Source organism: Pelmatolapia mariae, linkage group LG14 (genome assembly GCF_036321145.2).
Source record: "Pelmatolapia mariae isolate MD_Pm_ZW linkage group LG14, Pm_UMD_F_2, whole genome shotgun sequence".
Classification (NCBI taxonomy): domain Eukaryota; kingdom Metazoa; phylum Chordata; class Actinopteri; order Cichliformes; family Cichlidae; genus Pelmatolapia; species Pelmatolapia mariae.
This window is the reverse complement of record NC_086239.1, coordinates 40,537,331-40,559,500: the sequence shown is the minus strand read 5'-3', so window position 1 is coordinate 40,559,500 and position 22,170 is coordinate 40,537,331. Positions and strand designations below refer to the sequence as shown.

Below are 22,170 nucleotides of genomic sequence, written 5' to 3'. Positions count from 1 at the left end.
GGGGCAACGGCTCGACGAAATTGTCACCGACATGAAAGAGGTAACAAGCAGGATCGAGGAGGTCGAACAGAGAGTAACCGAGGTGGAGGAGGTCACAGTCGATCTTAAAGACATGCTCGGCCATACTCTCCAGTTACAAGAGGACCTCCAGACACGTCTGTCCGACCTGGAAGCCCGCTCTCGCAGGAATAACATACGTGTTCACGGGATACCAGAGGGGGAAGAAGGGGACAACATGCTCGAATTCATGGAGAATTTTATAAAGAAGGAACTGTCCCTCTCTGACACCAATCTGGGCATACAGCGGTGCCACCGCTCACTCGGCCCCAAGCTACCACTGGGCTCCAACCCCAGGTCTATCGTGATTCATTTTTTGGAATACAAGACCAAGGACTTGGTGCTCCGGTCTGCGTGGACCAAAAAAGAAATACTGCTGAAAGGGAGACGTGTGTATTTCCACCAAGACTATCCCAGTGACATTTTAGCTAAAGGCAAAGCATACAACACGATCAGGAGGATTTTAAAAGAGAAGGGGCTCCGCTTCCAAACACTGTATCCATCGAGACCGCGAGACCTGGAGAAGAGGACCCAATACCACGCATCCCTGTACCCAAGCCGAGGACACCCTTCTGGGAAAGAGTGAGCGGGGCGCCGCAGCGGACCCGGGAGGAACGGATGAAATACATCCAGGAAAAACTCCAGGGATTCAATCAATCAATCAATCAAGGCTTTATTCGCCACATGCAGGTTGCCCTGCAGTGAAATGGGACCCCCCCCCCCCACGACCTTACACACACAACACAGACATCACATGGGGATACAGGTCAGAGATCGGTAGCGTTACAGAAAGCCAATGAAATGTACACTACAATGGGAAAGTACAAGAGGAAAAAAAGAGACCTCTACTCATGCTGGGCTCCTGTGGGAGGACAGCACGAGAACAGGAAACAAAAAAACTCCTCTGCACAGAAAGCACATAAATGTCCACAGCACAACATTATGGAACACGTGACAAGCCACAGGGTTGGGTGGGGGGTGAGGAGTAATCCAAAGCGAACACAGCAGCCGCCCTGCCCAGCGCTACCATTCCAGCGCGGGCTCAGACCCATCTACTGTGATTGGTTGGGGTGAGAGAAGGAAGACAGGATAAAGACATGCTGTGGAAGAGAGATAGAGGTTAATAACAGATATGATCCAATGCAGAGAGGTCTATTAACACATAGTGAGTGAGAAAGGTGACTGGAAAGGAAAAACTCAATGCATCATGGGAATCCCCGGCAGCATAACTAAGGGAGGATTCAGGTTCACCTGGTCCAGCCCTAACTATATGCTTTAGCAAAAAGGAAAGTTTGAAGCCTAATCTTAAAAGTAGAGATAGTGTCTGTCTCCCGAATCCAAACTGGAAGCTGGTTCCACAGAAGAGGGGCCTGAAAACTGAAGGCTCTGCCTCCCATTCTACTTTTAAATACTCTAGGAACAACAAGTAAGCCTGCAGTGTGAGAGCGAAGTGCTCTAATAGGGTGATATGGTACTACAAGGTCATTAAGATAAGATGGGGCCTGATTATTTAAGACCTTGTATGTGAGGAGCAGGATTTTGAATTCTGGATTTAACAGGAAGCCAATGAAGGGAAGCCAATACAGGAGAAATCTGCTCTCTCTTTCTAGTCCCTGTCAGGACTCTTGCTGCAGCATTTTGGATTAACTGAAGGCTTTTCAGGGAGTTTTTAGGACTTCCTGATAATAATGAATTGCAGTAGTCCAGCCTGGAAGTAATAAATGCATGAACTAGTTTTTCAGCATCACTCTGAGACAGGATATTTCTAATTTTAGAGATGTTGCACAAATGAAAAAAAAAACAGTCCAACATATTTGTTTAATATGTGCGTTGAAGGACATGTCCTGGTCAAAAATGACTCCAAGGTTCCTCACAGTGTTACTGGAGGCCAAGGTAATGCCATCCAGAGTAAGAATCTGGTTAGATACCATATTTCTAAGATTTTCAGGGCCGAGTACAATAACCTCAGTTTGATCTGAATTAAGAAGCAGAAAGTTAGCGGGCATCCAGGTCTTTATGTCTTTAAGACATTCCTGCAGTTTAACTAATTGGTGTGTGTTACCTGGCTTCATGGACAGATAGAGCTGCGTGTCATCTGCATAGCAGTGTAAATGTATGCTATGTCTTCTAATGATGCTGCCTAAGGGAAGCATGTATAATGTAAACAGAATTGGTCCTAGCACTGAACCCTGTGGAACTCCATAATTAACCTCAGTGTGTGAAGAGGACTCTCCATTTACATGAACAAATTGGAGTCTATTAGATAGATATGATACAAACCACTGCAGTGCAGTACCTGTAATACCTACAGCATGTTCTAATCGCTCGAATAGGATATTATGGTCGACAGTATCGAACGCTGCACTAAGGTCTAGCAGGACAAGCACAGAGATGAGTCCACTGTCAGAGGCCATAAGAAGATCATTTGTAACCTTCACTAAAGCTGTTTCTGTGCTGTGATGAGCTCTGAAACCTGACTGAAACTCTTCAAATAAGCCATTCCTCTGCAGATGATCTGTTAGCTGTTTGACAACTACTCTTTCAAGGATGTTTGATATGAAAGGAAGGTTGGAGATTGGCCTATAATTAGCTAAGACAGCTGGGTCTAGAGATGCTTTTTGAGTAAAGGTTTAACTACAGCCAGCTTGAAGGCCTGTGGTACATAGCTGATTATTAGAGATAGGTTGATCATATTTAAGATTGAAGCATTAATTAATGGCAGGACTTCTTTGAGCAGTTTTGTAGGAATGGGGTCTAAAAGACACGTTGATGGTTTGGAGGAAGTAATTATTGAAGTTAACTCAGAAAGATCAATTGGAGAAAAAGAGTCTAACTTAACATCAATGGTACTAAAAGTAGCTGTAGATAATATTACATCTGTGGGATGATTATTGGTAATTTTTTCTCTAATGATAAGAATTTTATTTGTGAAGAAGTTCATGAAGTCATTACTAGTTAACGTTAAAGGGATGGTTGGCTCAATAGAGCTCTGACTGTTTGTCAGCCTGGCTACAGTGCTGAAGAGAAACCTGGGGTTGTTCTTATTTTCTTCAATCAGTGATGAATAGTAAGATGTTCTGGCTTTGTGGAGGGCTTTCTTATAAAGCAACAAAATATTTCTCCAGGCTAAATGATGATCCTCTAAATTTGTGACACGCCATTTCCTCTCCAGCTTACGAGTTATCTGCTTTAGGCTACGTGTTTGAGAATTATACCACGGAGTCAGGTACTTCTGATTTGAGACCTTAGTTTTCACTGGAGCTACAGTATCCAGAGTCGTACGTAGTGAGGAGGTAAAATTATTAACAAGATAATCGACCTCTGTTGGAGTAGCGTTCAGATAGCTGCTCTGCTCTGTGTTGGTACAGGGCATTGAAGATGATAACAGTGGGTGGATTATATTCTTAAACTTAGTTACAGCGCTTTCAGAAAGACATCTACTGTGATAAAGTCTACTCTCCACTGCTGTGTAATCAATTATTGTAAATGTAAATGTTATCAGGAAATGATCAGACAGCAGAGGGTTTTCAGGAAACACTGTTAAATGTTCAGTTTCTATGCCATATGTTAAAACAAGATCTAAAGTGTGATTAAAGTGGTGGGTGGGTTCTTTTACATTTTGAGAGAAGCCAATTGAGTCTAATAACAGATTAAATGCTGTGTTGAGGCTGTTATTTTTAGCATCTACATGGATGTTAAAATCACCCACAATAATTATTTTATCTGAGTTGAGCACTAAATCAGATAAAAAGTCTGAGAAATCAGAGAGAAACTCTGTGTAAGGCCCAGGTGGACGATAGATGATAACAAGTAAGACTGGTTTCTGAGTTTTACAGCTGGGTTGGACAAGGCTAAGCATCAGGCTTTCAAATGAATTAAAAGTCTGTCTGGGTCTTTGGTTGATTAATAGGCTGGTGTGAAAAATTGCTGCCACACCGCCCCCTCGGCCTGTGCTTCGAGGTTTCTGGTAGTTAGAATGACTCGGGGGTGTTGATTCATTTAAACTAACATAATCATCCTGCTGCAACCAGGTTTCTGTAAGGCAGAGTAAATCGATTTGTTGATCAATTATTAAGTCATGTACTAACAGAGACTTGGAGGAGAGAGACCTAATATTTAATAATCCACATTTCACTGTTTTACTCTTTGGTTCAGATGTGGATACTGTATTGTTCTTTCTTTGTGATTTTTTATGTTTAAGTTGTTTGTTGCTGGTTTTTAGTTTGTTTTTTGTCTTTTTGGGAGCTGACACCGTCTCAATGGAGATGGGTTTTTGGGGGGTAACAGGAGGAGAGAAGCTGCAGAGAGGCGTGTAAGACTGCAACTCTGCTTCCTGGTCCCAACTCTGGATAGTCACATTTTGGGGGGTTTAATAAATTGGTCCATATTTCTAGAAATGAGAGCTGCTCCATCCAAAGTGGGATGGATGCCGTCTCTCCTAACAAGACCAGGTTTCCTCCAGAAGGTTTGCCAATTATCTATGAAGCCCACATCGTTTCTGGGACACCACTCAGACAGCCAGCAATTTAAGGAGAACATGCGGCTAAACATGTCACTCCTGGTCTGATTGGGGAGGGGACCAGAGAAAACTACAGAGTCCGACATTGTTTTGGCAAAGTTACACACCGATTCAATATTGATTTTAGTGACCTCCGATTGGCGTAACCGGGTGTCATTACTGCCTACGTGAATTATGATTTTACTGAAACAGACAAAGATACAAACTCGAAAGACGACGGCCGCCATGACGAACAGTGCTAGCCAAACTGACATGCTAGTAGCAGTGGGCGACCAGCCCTCGCCCCTGGTGGACACCGCAGCTCTCATCCGTGAGGTGACTAATAGCATCACTCAGGTAATTGACCAAAAACTGTCTACACTGTCTGGGACACTGGAGAAAATTTCATCCTCGCTGGAAAACGTCTCCAAACACGTCACGGAGGCAGAGCAGAGAATCTCAGATGAGGAAGACGGGGTGACTGACCTCGCGGGAAGACTTGCTGAAGCTGAGAAGATTAAGATCATGGCAAAAAGCTTGGATGATTTAGAGAACCTCAGCAGGCGCGACAACATCCGCATTATTAATCTGAAAGGAGGCGCGGAGGGTGAGAGTCCTATTCAGTTTGTTGAAGCCTGGCTGGGGAACAGCTCCACGGGTAAAGCCCGCATTAAAATTGACCGTGCACACCGGGGCCTCGGCCCGCGGGGTGCTCACCCCAGGCCGGTGATTATTAAGCTCCACAACTCCAGAGACAAACCGCGGATCATGGCAGCAGTGAGAACGGCCCCGGAACTTCACTACGACGGACAGCAGATCTTTATACACCAGGATTTTTCCTACGTGATCCGTGAGAAATGACGGGGATTTAATGCCTCTTGTCGTGCCTTGATTGACAAGGGCACCCGCTTCAGAGCGCGCTACCCAGCGACGCTCGTGATGAATCACAATGGCACTGAACACAAGTTTGATTCGCCTAAAGATGCACAAAGTTTCATCAATGTGCTGGATTAAAAGACAACTGATACTTGTCCCGTACAAACTGTGGCACTGTTGGATTTAACTTAGAACATGACATTGGTTCAGCTCGCCATAGGACGTGTAAGTCCACAGTGTTTAATGCAGCCTGAGGGGAAAGAGACCGTTTAAAGGGAAAATAGAGATTTGTTCATTCTTTGTACCTAAAGTGGCTTTAGGGCCAACATCTAGTATACAGTACTAAGTGTTTACTCAGTCTTTCATTTTGTTCCACAACTGACAGTAACCCGATTTTATTCAGGTTTGGGAAGCGGGGGTGGGGTTTTGTTTTTCCTCCCGTGGAGTGAAACTTCTTTTGGCTACACTGGTCTTGTAATACCACCCAGTGGGTGACTTTTTCGTTTTCATTTTTTGTTTTGTTTGGTTTGTTTCTGGTTTGTGATATTTTGACGTTTATCCTAATTCCTATATTCTTATGCGGTTTGTTGTGTGTAAAGGTTCCTTTGCCATTCGTTTACGATGGTTTTGTTCATGTCAGCACAGCCAGTCCAGGCCATGGGTTAAATCTTTTACAGTGTGTTTATTATGATGGGTCTTTTTGTCCAATGACTGACAACTTTTACAATGAGTAACATAAAAATTATAACTCTCACTGTCAAGGGAATTAATCACGTTATTAAGAGACGCAAAATATTTTCCTCACTCAAAAAAGACAGAGTGCAGATTGCATTACTGCAAGAGACTCACCTCACAGATTCTGAACACTTAAACATCAAGCATGATTGGGTGGGACAAATGTACTATTCCTCTTTTAACTCTGAAAGTAGAGGCGTTGCAATATTGATCCATAAAAATCTACCGTTCACTCTAAATACTATTGTAAGGGACACGGACGGACGATTTATTCTGATTACTGGGCTTTTATATGGGGAACAAATTCTATTAGAAGTGTTTATGCACCAAATACTTTTGATAGATTGTTTTATTCAAACCTTCTGGCAAAAACCTCCTCCTTTTGTCCGAATCACGTAATAATTGGTGGTGATTTTAACTGTGGTGTGAGTCCTGACACTGATTATAATCCACCAAAATCTCAACCACCTTCAAAAATGGCAAAGGCTACAATGGACTTCTGCTCAGATCTTGGTCTTTTTGATGCCTGCAGAGTTTGTAATCCACATGTGAAACACTTTACTTTTTTCTCACGCCCCCATTTTTCTTTTTCCAGAATTGATTACATGTTTGTTTCTAGATCCTTGACAGAACTCGGGGTTGTTTGATCAGCACATGCGCTCTCTCAGACCACTCATCAGTCTCAATGGAGTTATTACCACCTTATTATGATCCTTTGTCTAGACACTGGTGGCTAAACCCAGCTCTCCTTAGTGACCCTGAATTTGTAAAATATTTAGAAGATCAGTGGGAACTTTTTCTTTCTACAAATGACTTACCGGGGGTTAGTGCTTCTACTCTATGGGAGGCGGGTAAGGCATTTCTCAGGGGCTCTATTATCTCTTTCACCTCAGCGAAAAAGAAGAGCACCTTAGCCAAACAGTTAGTACTTGAACGCGACATTATAACTTGGAGAGGGAGTTTAAGAAATCCTCGTCTGTTTCTGTGCTTAAAAAACTGGATGCAGCCAGATCAGCCCTGGACCAGCTACTAACTCAAAAAGCAGAAACTGCAATATTCTATGCAAAGCATAGATTATTTGAATTGGGCAACAAACCTGGACGCTTACTTGCCCGACTTGCCCAGGGAAAAAGGGCTCTTATGCAATACCCTCTCTAAAAGATAAGAAAGGTGTTTTACAATTCGAGGCTAAACTTACCAGCAAAATAATGAAAGAGTTCTATCAGGACTTATATTCCCCTGTGTCAAAATACTGTAGACGCTAGGAGATTGTTTCTTGATAATGTTAATGTCCCAATACTATCAGAGGAAAGTCGATTAGATCTTTGCAGTCCTATTAGGGCGCAGGAAATCTTAGATGCAATCAAATCCTTACAGAGTGGAAGAGCTCCAGGCCCTGATGGGTTTGGGCCAGAGTTTTACAAAAACATGGCCAAACACATGGTGGGTCCTTTATTAAACATGTATGTAGAATCTCTTGAGAGGGGCACACTTCCACCCACCTTAAACCTTGCCCACATATCCCTGATCTTAAAGAAGGATAAACCTGCAGATCGGTGTACATCTTACAGACCTGTAAGTTTACTCGGTGCAAGATTCTGTCCAAAGTTTTATCTAGATGATTGGAGGAGGTTCTGCCAGTTCTGATAAAGCCTGACCAAACGGGTTTTGTCAGGAATAGATACTCCCGCTCCAATGTACGCCGACTCATAAATGTTGTGCAGTCCTCTCAGAACACCAATTATAGGGCTCTTGCAATTTCATTGGATGCTGAGAAAGCGTTTGATCGGGTGGAGTGGGAGTGTCTATTTGATGTTTTGGACAGATTCGGTTTGGGATCTGAATTTGTCAAGTGGATCAAACTGTTGTATGGGGCCCCAGCTGCAAGGGTATTGGTTAACGGCTCGATCTCAGATGTTTCCCACTGGGTAGAGGAACGCGTCAGGGACGCCCCCTTTCTCCTCTACTGTTTGCACTTGCATTGGAGCCACTGGCAGAGGCTGTAAGAACTGACCCTGAGATCTGTGGGTGACCTTGTTGAACACTGAATACAGAATTTCCCTTTACGCGGATGACGTGTTGCTCTTTGTCACTAAGCCGGAAACATCTATTCCTGCACTGACACATATCATTAATCAATTTGGCCTTTTTTCAGGGTATAAAATAAATTATGATAAATCTGAAGCTTTGCCACTGGGTGATGGGGGGAGGTGGGACACTCCTCCTAATTTTCCTTTCAGGTGGTCGACCACAGGTTTTACATATTTAGGTATCAGAATGTCCGCAGACACAACAGAGTTGTACAAGTTGAACTTTAAACCAATTGTGGCCTCAATCAAGAATGACCTCAATAGGTGGTTTGACCCCCCCTATCTTGGATGGGTAGAATAAGTTTAATCAAAATGAATGTTTTACCCAGAATATTATGTCCCATACAAATGTTGCCTCTCAGGATCAACAGAAAAACATTCTCAGAGATTGAGGGATATCTTTCTAAATGTATATGGCATGGGAAGAAACGCTGCACATATTTTGACCCAGACGTACATCTGTAACTCATGTACCTGTATTTGTTTTTCTCTTCTCTTTTTCTTATTTGTATTTGGTTCTGCTGATTTGTTGCTGTTTGTGTTGTTCCAAAAAATCAATAAATCATTGTTTAAAAAAACAAAACAAAACAAAAAACCAGAGTTATGATAAAAATATCTGCAATGTTTGGTTTTCTTCCTGAATACTATCGTTGTTTATATTTACTGCGGGAAGAAACGGTAAAAATGGCGTTTTATAAGGAAAACGCTCGAAAGCGCTCTCCACCTGTGAGCAAAAACAACACCAACCATTTGTGTGGCATCAGATTTGAAGCAGAACAGCTGATTGTTCTGTAAATAGTTTGAAATGTTTATTTAAAAAACGCCTTGGCTGCATTTTTAGGTAAACAGCTGCAAAAAACTTGTTTGCATAACTCAGTTACTCTTTTGAAGAAGTAACTATATAATTAATTACCCAACATTGGTCATTATATCCTGTATTTTGCAGACAGAGTTACAGGACTCTCTCCCAGACCACAGACTCACACTCATAATACAAGTCAGAGCTTTATAAAAAAAGAAAGTTGTGTTTTCAAAATTGGAGTTCAAGTTATTTTTGCTTCCAATAGTGTTAACATACTACACAGGTCATGAACAAGATTTTTTTACATTTTCATTGTAAGTGGGCTAAAGCAGTTAATTAAAAGTCATCTAACATAAATGTAAATGCTGTCATTTGATTATTTTAATAAACCATGTAACTTGGATGGATTGGATGCTGGCGTGACCACAGTGCACACGTCTGCTGTTGCTCACAGTGGTCCAAGAGACGCTCAGGGAGTTTGTGTGTTCGCTCAGACACGTGAAACATTAGAGGGAACATTGGCTAACACACAATGGCAGGTTGTGTAGTCTGATGTCCTGTAATGATTATGAAGGTATAACTTCAGATACAACAACACATGAAGTTTTGGTACAAAGTGTGGGATCAGGATGGTTGGCACCCCAAATTTTACTGAAGATGTTTCATCTGAGAAGCTTCTTCAGTAAATGGTGCAGAGTCCCAGAGAGGGTTGCTGACCCACTATTGATCATCTGCCTCATCACGTGACCCAAGGTGTGCGTGGGCGTTAAGACGACTGGATTATAGGGCTCTGGAGTTGACGTCTTAACGCCCCAATACATTGTGGCACCATTTTAGGAGGCCACGAATCAAAACCAATAGCTGTGTCCAAATTCATGGGCTGCATCCTCCTGAGGACCCGGCCTTCGCGGTCTACGTGGGCCGGGTCCTCAGGAGGTCGGGTAGGCCGGAAGTAAACGGCTGTGAAATTGGACGGTCTAACCTTCAGATCTGCGTCACCGCTGTCTGGGTGGAGTTTAATAAACTCGGCCGTCTGCTCCTTGCTGTCTAAAATATAACAGGACACTGGAGTAAACTCTCGACCGTCTCACACTTCTGTTTAATCAGTTTTCTGTTTGACGTTTATTCAGCTGTGTGAAAACCAAAGAGGAACCCACCCGGGGGATTAATAAAGTTTTATTTTATCTAATCTAATCTAATAACTTTAATCTCAGCCAAACCGATTTACTCACGAACAAATAAAACATTAAAAACAGCCAAACAATAACATTTTTAGGTTGTCTAAGTGACTTATATATCACGTTTAACCTGAGTAGCAAAAGACGGCGGTGATCTGAAAATGATGTGCGAAGTTGTGCCATTCTCGGCGGCTCCAGTGACCCTCGAGCTCCCGGTCAGCTATCGAGCTGGTGGGTAACAGACGTCTCCGAAAACGTCGGAGCACTTTTGCAAAAAACTGAGCAGATATTTGAAGTTTACACAGCTACTTTCTCGCCTGAAAATATGTTAAAAGTTTATTTTGTGACCCAGAAAGATTAATAAGAGTAATATTAAAACTTAGTAGCGGCCGCCATTGTTGGAAACTGGAGTTTGGCTGGGCCACGCTATGAATTCTGGGATATAGTGGGCCATGAAGGACACACCCGACCCATCCTTCAAATTCGGGGAAAAGGAGGACGCATTTGTCGGCTGCATTTGGAGGAGTCTACGAATAATCGTAATCGGTCTACAAATGCGTCCTCAGGAGGATGCAGCCCATGAATTTGGACACGACCAATGACTGCAGAAAACCGTTATCACAGCTCGTACATTTGCTTTTTACACATATATGTAAGCATTGACCCAAATTTAGTAATGCCAACATATTAAAAGCACAATATTTGTCTCATATATGATACATCTATATATACACTGTCAAAGATACTTGTCTTTGAGTGAAGATTTAAGGTGATAGGACATATAAATAACTGCAACTTGAATATCATAATAATCTGACAATAACTATAATATTGGCCATATTATATTTACATTACCAAAGTGAGATGACTTTAGTCTCATGAACAACATGAGCTAATTGTTATTTACTAACTAATCTTGAAATGACTGTTCAGTACAGAAATGAAGCCCAACAATCATGTTTTACAGTCCCGTGGTCTCAGCCTCAGATACCCAACTAATCAAAGTGATGTCATGACAAAAATGATTTTCATTTCTGTCAAACAAAGCTGTATAACACGTTTCTCGCGGTTAGTATCATGGTTGCTAGGCAAGCTGAGCAGCGCGACGAAGGCTGAACCGTCCCATTTCACAAGCCTCTCACTTCCGCACTTCTCGTACTTCCTAGTACGCACCGTACGTAGTACGCGAACTGCGCGTACTCCGAGGCGTGCGGTCGCTGGATTGGGACACAGCGACGGTATCCCAGTTCAGGGTCTGCAGCCTTAGCGGTCCTCAAGGGCCGCGTACTCAAAGACCGCTAAGGCTGGAAGTGCGAGGCTTGTGAAATGGGACGGTCTAGCCTCCGTCGTGCTGCCCAGGTTGCCTAGCAGCCATGATACTAACAGCTGGAAACGTGTCATACTTAAATATTTAAATATACATATTTAAATATTGCTTTTTATTTGTCTCTTTCCTCTTTGGGGGGACACTCCCACTGGGTTTAAATATGGGACTCTCGGCCATTTGACCTTAGAACTGAAGAAGCTTCTCGGATGAGAGGTGAAACGTCTTCAAGCAACTTAAAGAAGTCCAGATGCTTTTCTTTGCAAACTCCTTTGACTACGATGACCTGGATGACTGAGAACCTTCACAGACATATTGCTTTTTATTGTTTTTGTTTTTTAATGTCTCTGTAAAGCACTTTGAATCACCTTGTTGTTGAATTGTGCTATATAAATAAACTTGCCTTGCCATACAGCTTTGTTTGACAGAAACGAAGGAGAACATATTTTGTTCATTTGTTTCTACATGAGCTTTGATTTGATAAGTATCTGAGGCTGAGACCATGAGACTGTAAAACATGATTGTTGGGCTTCATTTCTGTAATGAACAGTCATTTTAAGATTAGTTAGTAAATAACAATCAGCTCATGTTGTTCATGAGACTAAAGTCATCTTACTTTGGTAATGTAAATATAATATGGCCAATATTACAGTTATTATATTAATCATTATTAGTTATTACAGCAGTGAGTTTGAACTCTGTGTCAAATACTGAGCTTCAGTAAAGATTAAAGTTGCAGTTATTTATATTTCCTATCACCTTAAATCTTCACTCAAAGACAAGTATCTTTGACAGTGTATATATAGATGTGTTATATATAAGAGACAAATATTGTCCGTGTAATATGTTGTCATTACTAAATTTGGCTCAATGCTTACATACATGTGTAAAAAGGAAAATGTACGAGCTGTGATAACTGTTGCTGATAGAATGAAGAGTAGACTGATATATGAAATATTCCTTTATTGGGTGAGAAAATCAGACCATGTCATAACTGCTTTAAGTCATACAGAATAGATATCAGAGCCTTAAACAGGCTGACTTCTGCTAAATGGGTCAAACTGGGCAGAAAGTAAACAAACACATAACATCCTTATAGAATATGATGTAACACTATAGATCAACTTACCTCAGAATATATAAAGCATATAAACAATTACAGCAATATGATGCAACAAACACAGCAGTGCTGCTAATCCAAAATACTCAAAGCTTCATAGAACTGAAACAAACATTTATTTTTAGCTCCATTCTGCTGCTGATACATACTTTAGGTTTCTGAACATTAAACTTGTTGCTGCCTTTCATAGTGTGTAACTTGAAGGCCCTGAGTACTTTCTCCCACACTGAAAACACTGGAATGATAACATTATTTGAACATTACCTAATAAGACTGATTCAGGACAGACAATTAGTTATGTTAAACTTTCCTAGCAGTCCTTCACAAACAGGGAACAGTCTGTCTATTCTCTCCATCTGTCAGCTGCTGCTGGCTCTTCCTCCTCCTCTTCCTCACACACTGCTGAGTTTGTCCTGGTGGATCATCAGGGGTGCAAAGCCTCACAGATGATGTGCAGCAGTGGGTCCCTCAGTCTGTCCTCACTCTGGACACTTGCAGTTGTCACACATGGAAATCAAATGTGTGATAAGCTGCAGGATTCAAACACAAGTGTAACTTATAAATACATGTTCATACTTTTATTCCACAATCAGAGAGAAAGAAACAGAGAGAGAGTGCAGGACAGACAGACAGGTGACAGTCTCAGGTGTATACACTGCTACAAAACAGCACAAGAGAAGGAGGATTTAGTGTTTGTGTTATTACGAGTGCTAAACAAGAAGAGTTCCAGATGGTACAGTGGACACATGTGTGACTCCTGTGATTAAAGCATCTTTCTTTCAGCTTAACGAGTGAACCGTCAGCTCGTTCAAACACACGTTAAAGTCCGTTTGGCTCGACACCACCGAACAGAGGCAGCAATATAACATAGCTAACATTAACAGTGCAGTGAATCCTGCTTGTGCCGTGATATTCAGGACTGCAAACCGAGCAGCATCACTGACTTTCAGCTTGTTGTGTTTGTGGATATATGACTGACTTTAATTATCCATAAAATCATCACATTCTCTGTAAGATTAAGGTCGACTATTGAACGGCGTATATTTTAAAGGCTTTAAAACCAAGTTAGTACAAACATCACTAATGTCACATAACTTTGCCGACATGTGGCCAACAGTCATGTTTTAATGTTCTTCATTACTAAACATTTGCACATAAATAGGTGACATCATATTCAGTACTTACTTTTGACACTTTACTCTTCAGCAGTTTTTTTTTTTCGGCAAAATTATCCACACCCACCACCGCGCTATGAATTGTGGGATATATGGGACCACAAAGTGTACACCAGATCACACTTCAAATGTGGGGAAATGAACGGCACATTTGTCGACCGCATTTGGAGTACACTTCGAATTGGGACAGCCTTCGTCGCGTGACTGTGACATAATTGGTCTCCAGATGCGCACTACGAAGCGTGCGGTCGCTGGATTGGGACACAGCCATAGATGCTTCTTTCACTCCTCATTCAAACCGTCTGTCTTCCAGTCCAACATGTGGACTCTGGCATCCTCAAAGACTGACCTTTGACCTTTAGATGCAGATGAACAGCTGAGCCCTGTTGAGGTGGCTGTTTGGTGTCTCCAGTGTACAGCTCTGAGCTCTCCCTGCTGCACAGCTACACTACGTTTTTTAGTTTGTGTCTGCATGTGTGGCTGGGTCTGAAGGACAGTGGGACGTCGTGGTGGCAAAGACTCCTGAGTCTACCTTCCACAGGGTGGAGGTACTGCTCTGTGTGTTAATGTTTCCATTCTCCTCAGTGTGCACAGAACACTCCAGACAACCACGATCCTTCCACTGAGCTGATGTGATGGCTGGGTAAATGGATGAAAAGACTGATACGTTGATGGGTGGATGAATGGTTGAATCGATGGATCCTCTGTGGAGGTCGTCAAGAGCACCAGATTCCTTGGTGTCCAGCTGGTGGAGAACCTCTCCTGGTTAACACCAGCTCCATAACTAAGAAGGCCCAGCAGCGTCTCTACTTCCTGTGGAAGCTGAGGAAAGCCCATCTACCTCCATCCATTCTCACCACCGTCTACAGAGAGACTATCGAGAGCGTCCTGAGCAGCTGCATCACTGGCTGGATGGTAGCTGCACCGTATCGGATCACAATGCTCTACAACTGATAGCGAGAGCAGCTGAGAGGATCATTGGAGCCTCTCTTCCCTCCATCACACACACCTGTCACACCTGCTGCATCCGTGGAAGAGGTACCGGAGCATCCGGGCCCTCACTGCCAGAGTGAGGAACAGGTTCTTCCCCCAGGCCGTCAGACTCCTGAACACTCACTCACACTCACACACACACACACACACACACACACACCTTAGTACATCAAGTTACCTTTTGCACAACCCACTGTCATTGTTGCACTTTTCTTTTGCACTGTTTTTGTGTTGTTTGTTGCAGTGTTTGCACACTTTGCACGTTATGTAGTCCTGTGTTGATTGTGTGTCACATGGAGCATCGTGGTCGTGGAACGAATCAATAGACTGATACGTTGATGGGTGGATGACCAGGTAACTGGATGGAGCCGCCCTCTCGCTCCGTGTGCCCGCCTCCACAGCGCCCCTCATCGGCCTGCAAAAACTTTTTTCCCGCTGTTGTTACTTCCTGTTTAGTCCGGAGCGGAGCCTCGACTGTCCCCCGGGTCTCCGCCGGTGTCCTCTGCCTCTTTGTGTCCGTGTGTGGCCGCTCGGTCTCGGACTCACAGCTCACCTCCAGCCTCCGTCGAGCCTCCGGGAGGACGCGGGTTCGGTGTTCGGGACTGCGGGCAGGGAGCCGGGCTGAGCTCTCCCGGGGAGCCGGTGTCCGCCTGGTTCTTCCGCCGTGCGGTCCCGATGGATTTTACTTAAATGTGTCCCCGTGAAGCCGCAACAGTGCGCCGTGCTAATGCGCTGATTAGCCGGCTCTGCTAACCAGGTCAGTTCAACGCGCTGACCTTAAAGTGCTGTTTTCACTCACTTCGAGCTAAAGCTGCTAACTTCCAGCGCTGCTAGCCGCCACTGTAACTCCTCCGAGTCCCTAAAACTGCGCTTTAAACTGGGCTTTGAGAGTCTCCCGGGTGTCGGAGCTCTTTCGGGTCTCTGAGTTAATTGAACTTGTTGTTTTAAATGAAGTTTAACTCCGGTTTAACAAGTAGGGCTGTTAAACACTGCCTGTCAGTGTTTGCTAAGTTTGATTAAATGTTGTTTAAATGGACAAAGAGTCAAAGTTTACCCGTCAAATAGTTCCTTAAATCTAAGAGAAGCAGGCAGAAGGTCAGCCCACGCTCAGCGAAGCCTTTATTCTGCTTTATTTTCAGTCTTCACGGACTGACTCTTAAATTCGATATTGTGTTATTGAGGTTTTGAATGGGGTGGACCGGGGCTGACCAGTAAAGCTGGGTTTAGATGTGGATTAAAAGTTTTCATTTGTCCCTAAACTGTTTATAAAGTGTTCAAATGATTTAAAAATGCAAACTTCTGGGTTTATCGAGGATCCAGGGACACACAGGATGAGTTTTCACCGGGGGCTTAATGTCCTGTTAGGCGTAAAAGTAGACGTTTCTTTAACGAGGTTTTGAATGGAGTTTTGAGGCTAAGCCTCTGGTTGTGTTAAGGGCTACGCATCGAGTCCTGAGTGAAACTGGGTTAGTACCTGAGTTGTGTACTGGGTTCACTGGTGGGTGTCAGTTTACTGTGGTTAGGATTAGGCTCAGGATTGGATCATGTGGTTTTTAATTGGACTAAAACTGGTAGTTAAAGGTAGTTTTGGGGATTCTGTGTTAAACTGGGGTCCTGTTGGCATCTGTACTGGGTGTACTGGAGCGTTGAGGCGGGCCTGGTGGGTTTCTGCTCCGTGTTCCTGACCCTCACAGGTGTGTTCTTGTTCGTGTCTCATGCAGTTGGTTCCGGTCTAAGCGGGTTTGGTCCCAGCTTTAGCTCACCATGGCAGAGCTCCACCAGGCGCCCACCTCGCTGTGCTGCTGCCGTAAATCCCTGCCGGACTCCGGGGGCCGGTGCTCCGGGGACTTGGCCCGGCCCTCTGCGGGCCCGGGTCCGGAATCCCAACGCTGCCCCCTGGTGGACGTGGCGTCTGCATCGAACTTCAGGAGCTTCCAGCTGCGTCACTTCCACCTGGACCTGCGGCTGAACTTTGCAGTGAAGGAGATGAGCGGCTGGCTGGTTCTGGACCTGGTTCCCGTGCAGCCGGGGGTCTGTTCCCTGATCCTGGACTCCCACCCTTCTTTATTGATCCACTCCATAGACTGTAAGGTCCCGGGGGCCGGGCAGCAGGAGCCCGTGTCCCTCACGTACCGCGTGGACCCATTCACCGACTACGGCTCGTCGCTCAGCATCAGCCTGCCGACCGCGGCGGTGAAACCAGGCCGGGCGGTCCAGATCACGGTCCGCTACACCACCACGGACGGGCCGGCGGTAAGGAGACGACACAGCGTCTGTACAGCGTGAGCATGCTGAAGGTGACCACAGCGTGACCCGTGTGTGTGTGTGTGTCTGCAGATCTGGTGGCTGGACTCGGAGCTCACCTGCGGTCAGGTTCGTCCTCTGGTCTTCACTCAGGGTCACTCGGTGTGTAACCGCTCCTTCTTCCCCTGCTTCGACACGCCGGCCGTCAAGAGCACGTACACCGCCACGGTCCGGGTGAGTCACACGGAGCCCAGGTAACATCAGAGCGGTGACAGAAGGCGTTTCCTTAAACACCTGCAGTCACGCCGTTTCTGCTCCTCCTCCTCGGCAGGTCCCGGATGGCGTGACGGTCCTCATGAGTGCGTCTCGGAGTTCGTACTCCAAACAAGACCGCGTCTTCCAGTTCTCCATGGAGTTTCCTGTTCCCTCCTACCTGGTGGCGCTGGTGGCCGGCGAGCTGCAGCACGTAGACGTCGGGCCGAGGTCGCTCCGCGTAAAATAACGTTTTCATTTTCATTATTTATCAAAATGAGTCCAAATATTTTTTTGCAAAATAAATTTCAGTGTAAAATATTTATGTGTTTGATGATGAGTGAGTTTGAAACATGTTACAGTTTGTTTGGATAAAAGCAAAAATGTAAAAAACGATTTTAGGCAAACAGACGGATCATTTTTCATATTTCTGATGTTGAATCAGGGGGTGGGGCACTCCAGGCCTCGGTGTCCTGCAGGGGTCACCCTGGGTCAGCACACCTGAGTCACATGACGAGCTCATCACCAGGCGTCTGGGGAACGTTTTCATTTAGCCATTTAAATCAGCTGATACGTCTAAAACCTGCAGCACACCGAGTTATTAAAATAATGTAAACCAGTGAAAAGCATCTAAGAAAGAATCAGTGATAAACGTGAGATAAAGGATCCTGAAACATTCGTCAAAGATGGTAATAAACAAAATATTTACATCTGTGCAGAATCACATTTTGACCTTCGGCCAATCTTCTTTCAGGAGTCGCGTGTGGGCGGAGCCTTGCCTGTTGTCCTGCGCGGTGAAGAAGCTAGGGGGCAGCGTGGAGCGCTGGCTGGGCGTCGCCGAGGACCTGTTTGGACCTTACCTGTGGGGCAGGTGAGCCTCTAAGTTTCTGACCAAACTTTCTTTAAAACATCCTCGGCGACGCTGACACGGCTCGTCCTCAGGTGCGACATCGTCTTCCTCCCTCCCTCCTTCCCCATCGTCGCCATGGAGAACCCCTGCCTCACCTTCATCATCGCCTCCATCCTGGAGAGCAGCGAGTTCCTGCTGATCGACGTCATCCATGAAATCGCCCACGGCTGGTTCGGCAACGCTGTCACCAACGCCACCTGGGAGGAGATGTGGCTGAGCGAAGGCCTGGCGACGTACGCCCAGCGGAGGATCACCACGGAGGCCTACGGTAACGCCGCGCTCACCGTTTCAGAATTTACGTTTTTGTTGGCGAGATTTCAAAACATTTTCAGTTTTTACGTGTTTGAACCTGAAGTCACGAACAGCTGATTATTGATTTTTAAAGTAAAAACGAGTTCAGCCTCTGTCCACATACTTTTGGTCACCTGGCGTTACCTGTCACCCTCAGGTGAGCCGTTCACCTGCCTGGAGACTGTTGTGCGATTGGACGCCCTCCACAGACAGCTGCGTCTCCTCGGAGACAACAACCCCGTGAGCAGGCTGCAGGTCAAGTTTGAGTCAGGTGACCCCCCCCACCCAGACACACACACACACACACAGATGGAGGTGTGGTGTCCACTCGCACAGGTGAGATGACATCACTGTTACCTGTTCCAGGTGTGAACCCCAGCACGCTGATGAACCTGTTCACCTACGAGAAAGGTTTCTGCTTCGTGTCGTATCTGTCAGAGATCAGCGGGGACGTGAGACGCTTCGACTGTTTCCTCAGGGTCAGCGCGCACGCACACACACACACACACACACACTGGAGTCATACATGTGTCACGCGTGTTCGAGCAGTGACTGTGACAGTTTGTTTGTGGACAGCAGCTGAGTCGCTTTCACAGTCACAGTGTCCACATACTTCTGCTCCACGTTTCCATATATTTACATTTCATCAGGATGTTTTACATGAGCGCTGCTCAGAGTCATGTGACCAGTGTTTGCATCGTGTGTGTGTGTGTGTGTGTGTGTGTGTCACAGGATTACATCTCAGAGTTTAAGTTTAAGAGCGTGGTGGCTCAGGACCTCATAGACTACTTCCTGTCTTACTTCCCGGAGCTGAAGGATTCCGCCGTCGCTCAGAGAGAAGGTCAGGAGACACTTTCCGCTCACCTGTGTGTCAGCAGCCTCCTAGTCTCCTCTGTGACATCACTTCCTGTGTGTGCGCTCGCCCTCAGGTCTGGAGTTTGAGCGTTGGCTGAGCGGCTGCGGCCCGCCTCCCTACGAGCCGGACCTTTCAGCGGGCGGCACGCTTATCGGGCCCGTCCAGGATCTGTGCGACCTGTGGAGGAACGCCGACCCCCCTGACCTGGAGGCGCTCGCGACCTTTGACCTCTCGACCTGGAGCACCTTTCAGATCGTCCTTTTTCTGGACCGCACGCTGGACCACTCGCCGCTTCCGCACAGTAAGTCGCCATAGAAACACTGCAATACTCTGCTAGAGTGCAAAGTACTCGAGTATTTGTACTCCGCAGCATGAAACACACGAGTACTGATGAAAGGGATCATGTGACTTCCTGTTTGCTGCAAATGGTTGTGATTGGTGACGAGGACGTGGGCCGTTTCTCAGTACTCAAGTACGCAAGTCTGTACGGACGTCCTCGCTAGCCTGGTTCACACGGGAGTTCGGACTTCCCGAGAACGCAGCGCGATCGTTCTGCTATTGGAACGGCAGCGTACGTGATGACATCACAGCTCCACCCCCTCTTAATTTAACTGTTACACATGATGCAGCAGATTTACTTCAGGAAAAAGAGATTTCAAAAAGTGTCTTCAGCACTTTGACAGATCATCTGTTTCAGGCTTCATGTCTCCTAATCAACAGAGTGTAGAGCAAACAGCTGAGGTTTATTTTAGTAAACACTCAGTACTGACAGCAGGCAGCTGGGCTTTGGAAGAGTCTGGAACAAATACTCAGATCATTGTTGGAGCAGCGTTCAGGATCTGCACACATCAGCACGCTGTTTCTGCTCCCGGTGAAACTGTTTCCTCCTGAATTTAAATATTTGAATGTGAGATTTGATACTTTGATGGGAACAGCACTGCGACTGATGACGGACCACAAGTACACACAAGTACACACAAGTACACATATTGAGAAACTGCCTTGATGTTCCTCACCGCGCAGAACACAGGAAGTGATGTGACAGGTGTCCACTGAAGGTTCAGTGATGAATGATGATGTCACTGCGCAGGTGTGATGGCGAGCCTGTCGGACTCGTACTCGTCGCTGTTCGACGGGCTGAACGCCGAGGTGCAGATTCGCTGGCTGCAGATGGTGGTGAGGAACAGCTTCTACCCCGACCTGCCGCGAGTGCGAGCCTTCCTGCACAAACACGTAAGTCCCGCCCACCTGCCTGTTGGGACGTTCAGCCAATCAGAACAGACATAGTTTTAAGGGGGTCGTTCAGCTACTCTGTCACATGTTTGCCCCTCCCTCTCCGCAGACGTCCAGGATGTATACAGTGCCGCTGTATGAGGACCTGGTTGCTGGGGTGATGAAGTGTGTTGCCGTGGAGATCTTCTACCAGACACAGCGGCGGCTGCACCCGAACCTCAGACGCACGCTGCAGCAAATCCTGTTCCAGACCAGCTCGACCAATCAGAATGGCTCCGCTCTGCCTCCCTCCTCCGGCTCCACCCCCCCGCAGGCAACTGCCTCCCCTGGCGGTGGCGCCGGGACAACTGCCGCTATTGCACTGCGTGATGTCAACGTCTCGGCGTGATGCCCGGACTACAGGAAGTAGAAACAATCAACAGGAAGCCTCACTCCAGATGTTTTAAAAGGTTTGATGGGGGTCAAAGGTCACTGGTTGAAAGCTTGACCTGTGTCCGGCGCCCCCGAGGAGGGGCCTGGTTGGACCCTAGAGTGTTTTTATGCGACTGACGACAGAGCAGAGGTCAGGTCGTTCTTCTTCTCAGCTTCTGGCAGAAATGCGCCACCAGAGCGGCGTCACGTGATCAGGCTGCGTTCGTGCTAACTCGCTCAGCAACACGGCTGTGTAGGCGGAGTTCGACCGGGCAGGGACGGAGACGCCATGCTTGCTGATGATTCAGCGAGAAAAACATTTCAGCTTTACGCTCATCCTCTGGCCGTGCGCTCGCTGCTGGTTGGTTTCGCCGTGAGTGCCTTTGCCTTGTTGAAGTCTCTGCCCCCATCACTGTGTGGGCGGAGCCTCTGTGACAGTGTTTAAAGTCTACCTCCACTTGTGTGGACTCACCTGAAGGACCTCAGAACACCAGCAGATCACCTTAACGCTGCCTTCGTGCAGCTGGGAACACGCAGCCTTCTGTCTGTCTGGGCTCTGAAACGTCCCACCGACACTGAACGCCTCCTCGCTCTCTGAATGTTGAAGATAACGGTTGAAACCTCACGTTTACCTGACCTCTGACTAAACGAGCCCACGGGACCGGTCCGATGGGTGAGCTCGCGTTGCCTGTTTGTTTTTACTGTTTTATGGACGTTTGTTTTTATGAACTGCTGACCCTTTAATAAACAGATATCCAATCAGAATCCATGAAGAAAATTCAGAACTGAATGAATGCATCTTTTATTTATATTCATGAATTAGCGTGTCAATAACTGAAACTGTTTCCTGTTTGATCACGTGTTTGATTTACAATAAAATGATTGTCTCTATGGGTGCTTTCATTCTCAGATCAGGCCGGAAAAGTCGGAAGTGTTCGTCGTTAGCTTGAAGGGGCATAAGTGCCGGAAGCTCTGAGGCTTTCCGTTCACAATAAAAGCTGGAGGAGCGGTCCGTTACAGGATGATTCAGCGGTTCGTTTGATCTCGTCCGAGCAGCGGAAGCAGAAAACGATGGTCACGGGCTCGAGTTTATTCAGGACTCTGCTGTGAGCTCATGAGTTCAGC

General features: G+C 45.8%; 1 protein-coding gene across 1 annotated transcript; it reads left to right on the top strand.

Annotated features, from left to right (window-relative positions):
* The first annotated feature begins 15,287 nt into the window (after nucleotides 1-15,287).
* Nucleotides 15,288-21,887, top strand: rnpepl1 (arginyl aminopeptidase like 1). The gene is made up of 12 exons (XM_063494401.1): nucleotides 15,288-15,605; nucleotides 16,570-17,101; nucleotides 17,186-17,326; nucleotides 17,424-17,575; nucleotides 18,099-18,215; nucleotides 18,287-18,522; nucleotides 18,703-18,816; nucleotides 18,912-19,024; nucleotides 19,278-19,386; nucleotides 19,475-19,702; nucleotides 20,492-20,634; nucleotides 20,744-21,887. The coding sequence occupies exons 2-12, from the start codon at nucleotides 16,613-16,615 to the stop codon at nucleotides 21,020-21,022; spliced, it is 2,121 nt and encodes a 706-aa protein (XP_063350471.1). The 5' UTR covers nucleotides 15,288-15,605; nucleotides 16,570-16,612; the 3' UTR covers nucleotides 21,023-21,887.
* Nucleotides 21,888-22,170: the final 283 nt, after the last annotated feature.

Excerpts from the sequence above, each read along its gene's own strand:
- rnpepl1 (XM_063494401.1), top strand. The coding sequence starts at position 16,613 with ATGGCAGAGCTCCACCAGGCGCCCACCTCGCTGTGCTGCTGCCGTAAA. Across the intron at positions 17,102-17,185 it reads CCACCACGGACGGGCCGGCG|ATCTGGTGGCTGGACTCGGA; the intron begins GTAAGGAGACGA and ends GTGTGTCTGCAG. Across the intron at positions 18,523-18,702 it reads GATCACCACGGAGGCCTACG|GTGAGCCGTTCACCTGCCTG; the intron begins GTAACGCCGCGC and ends TGTCACCCTCAG.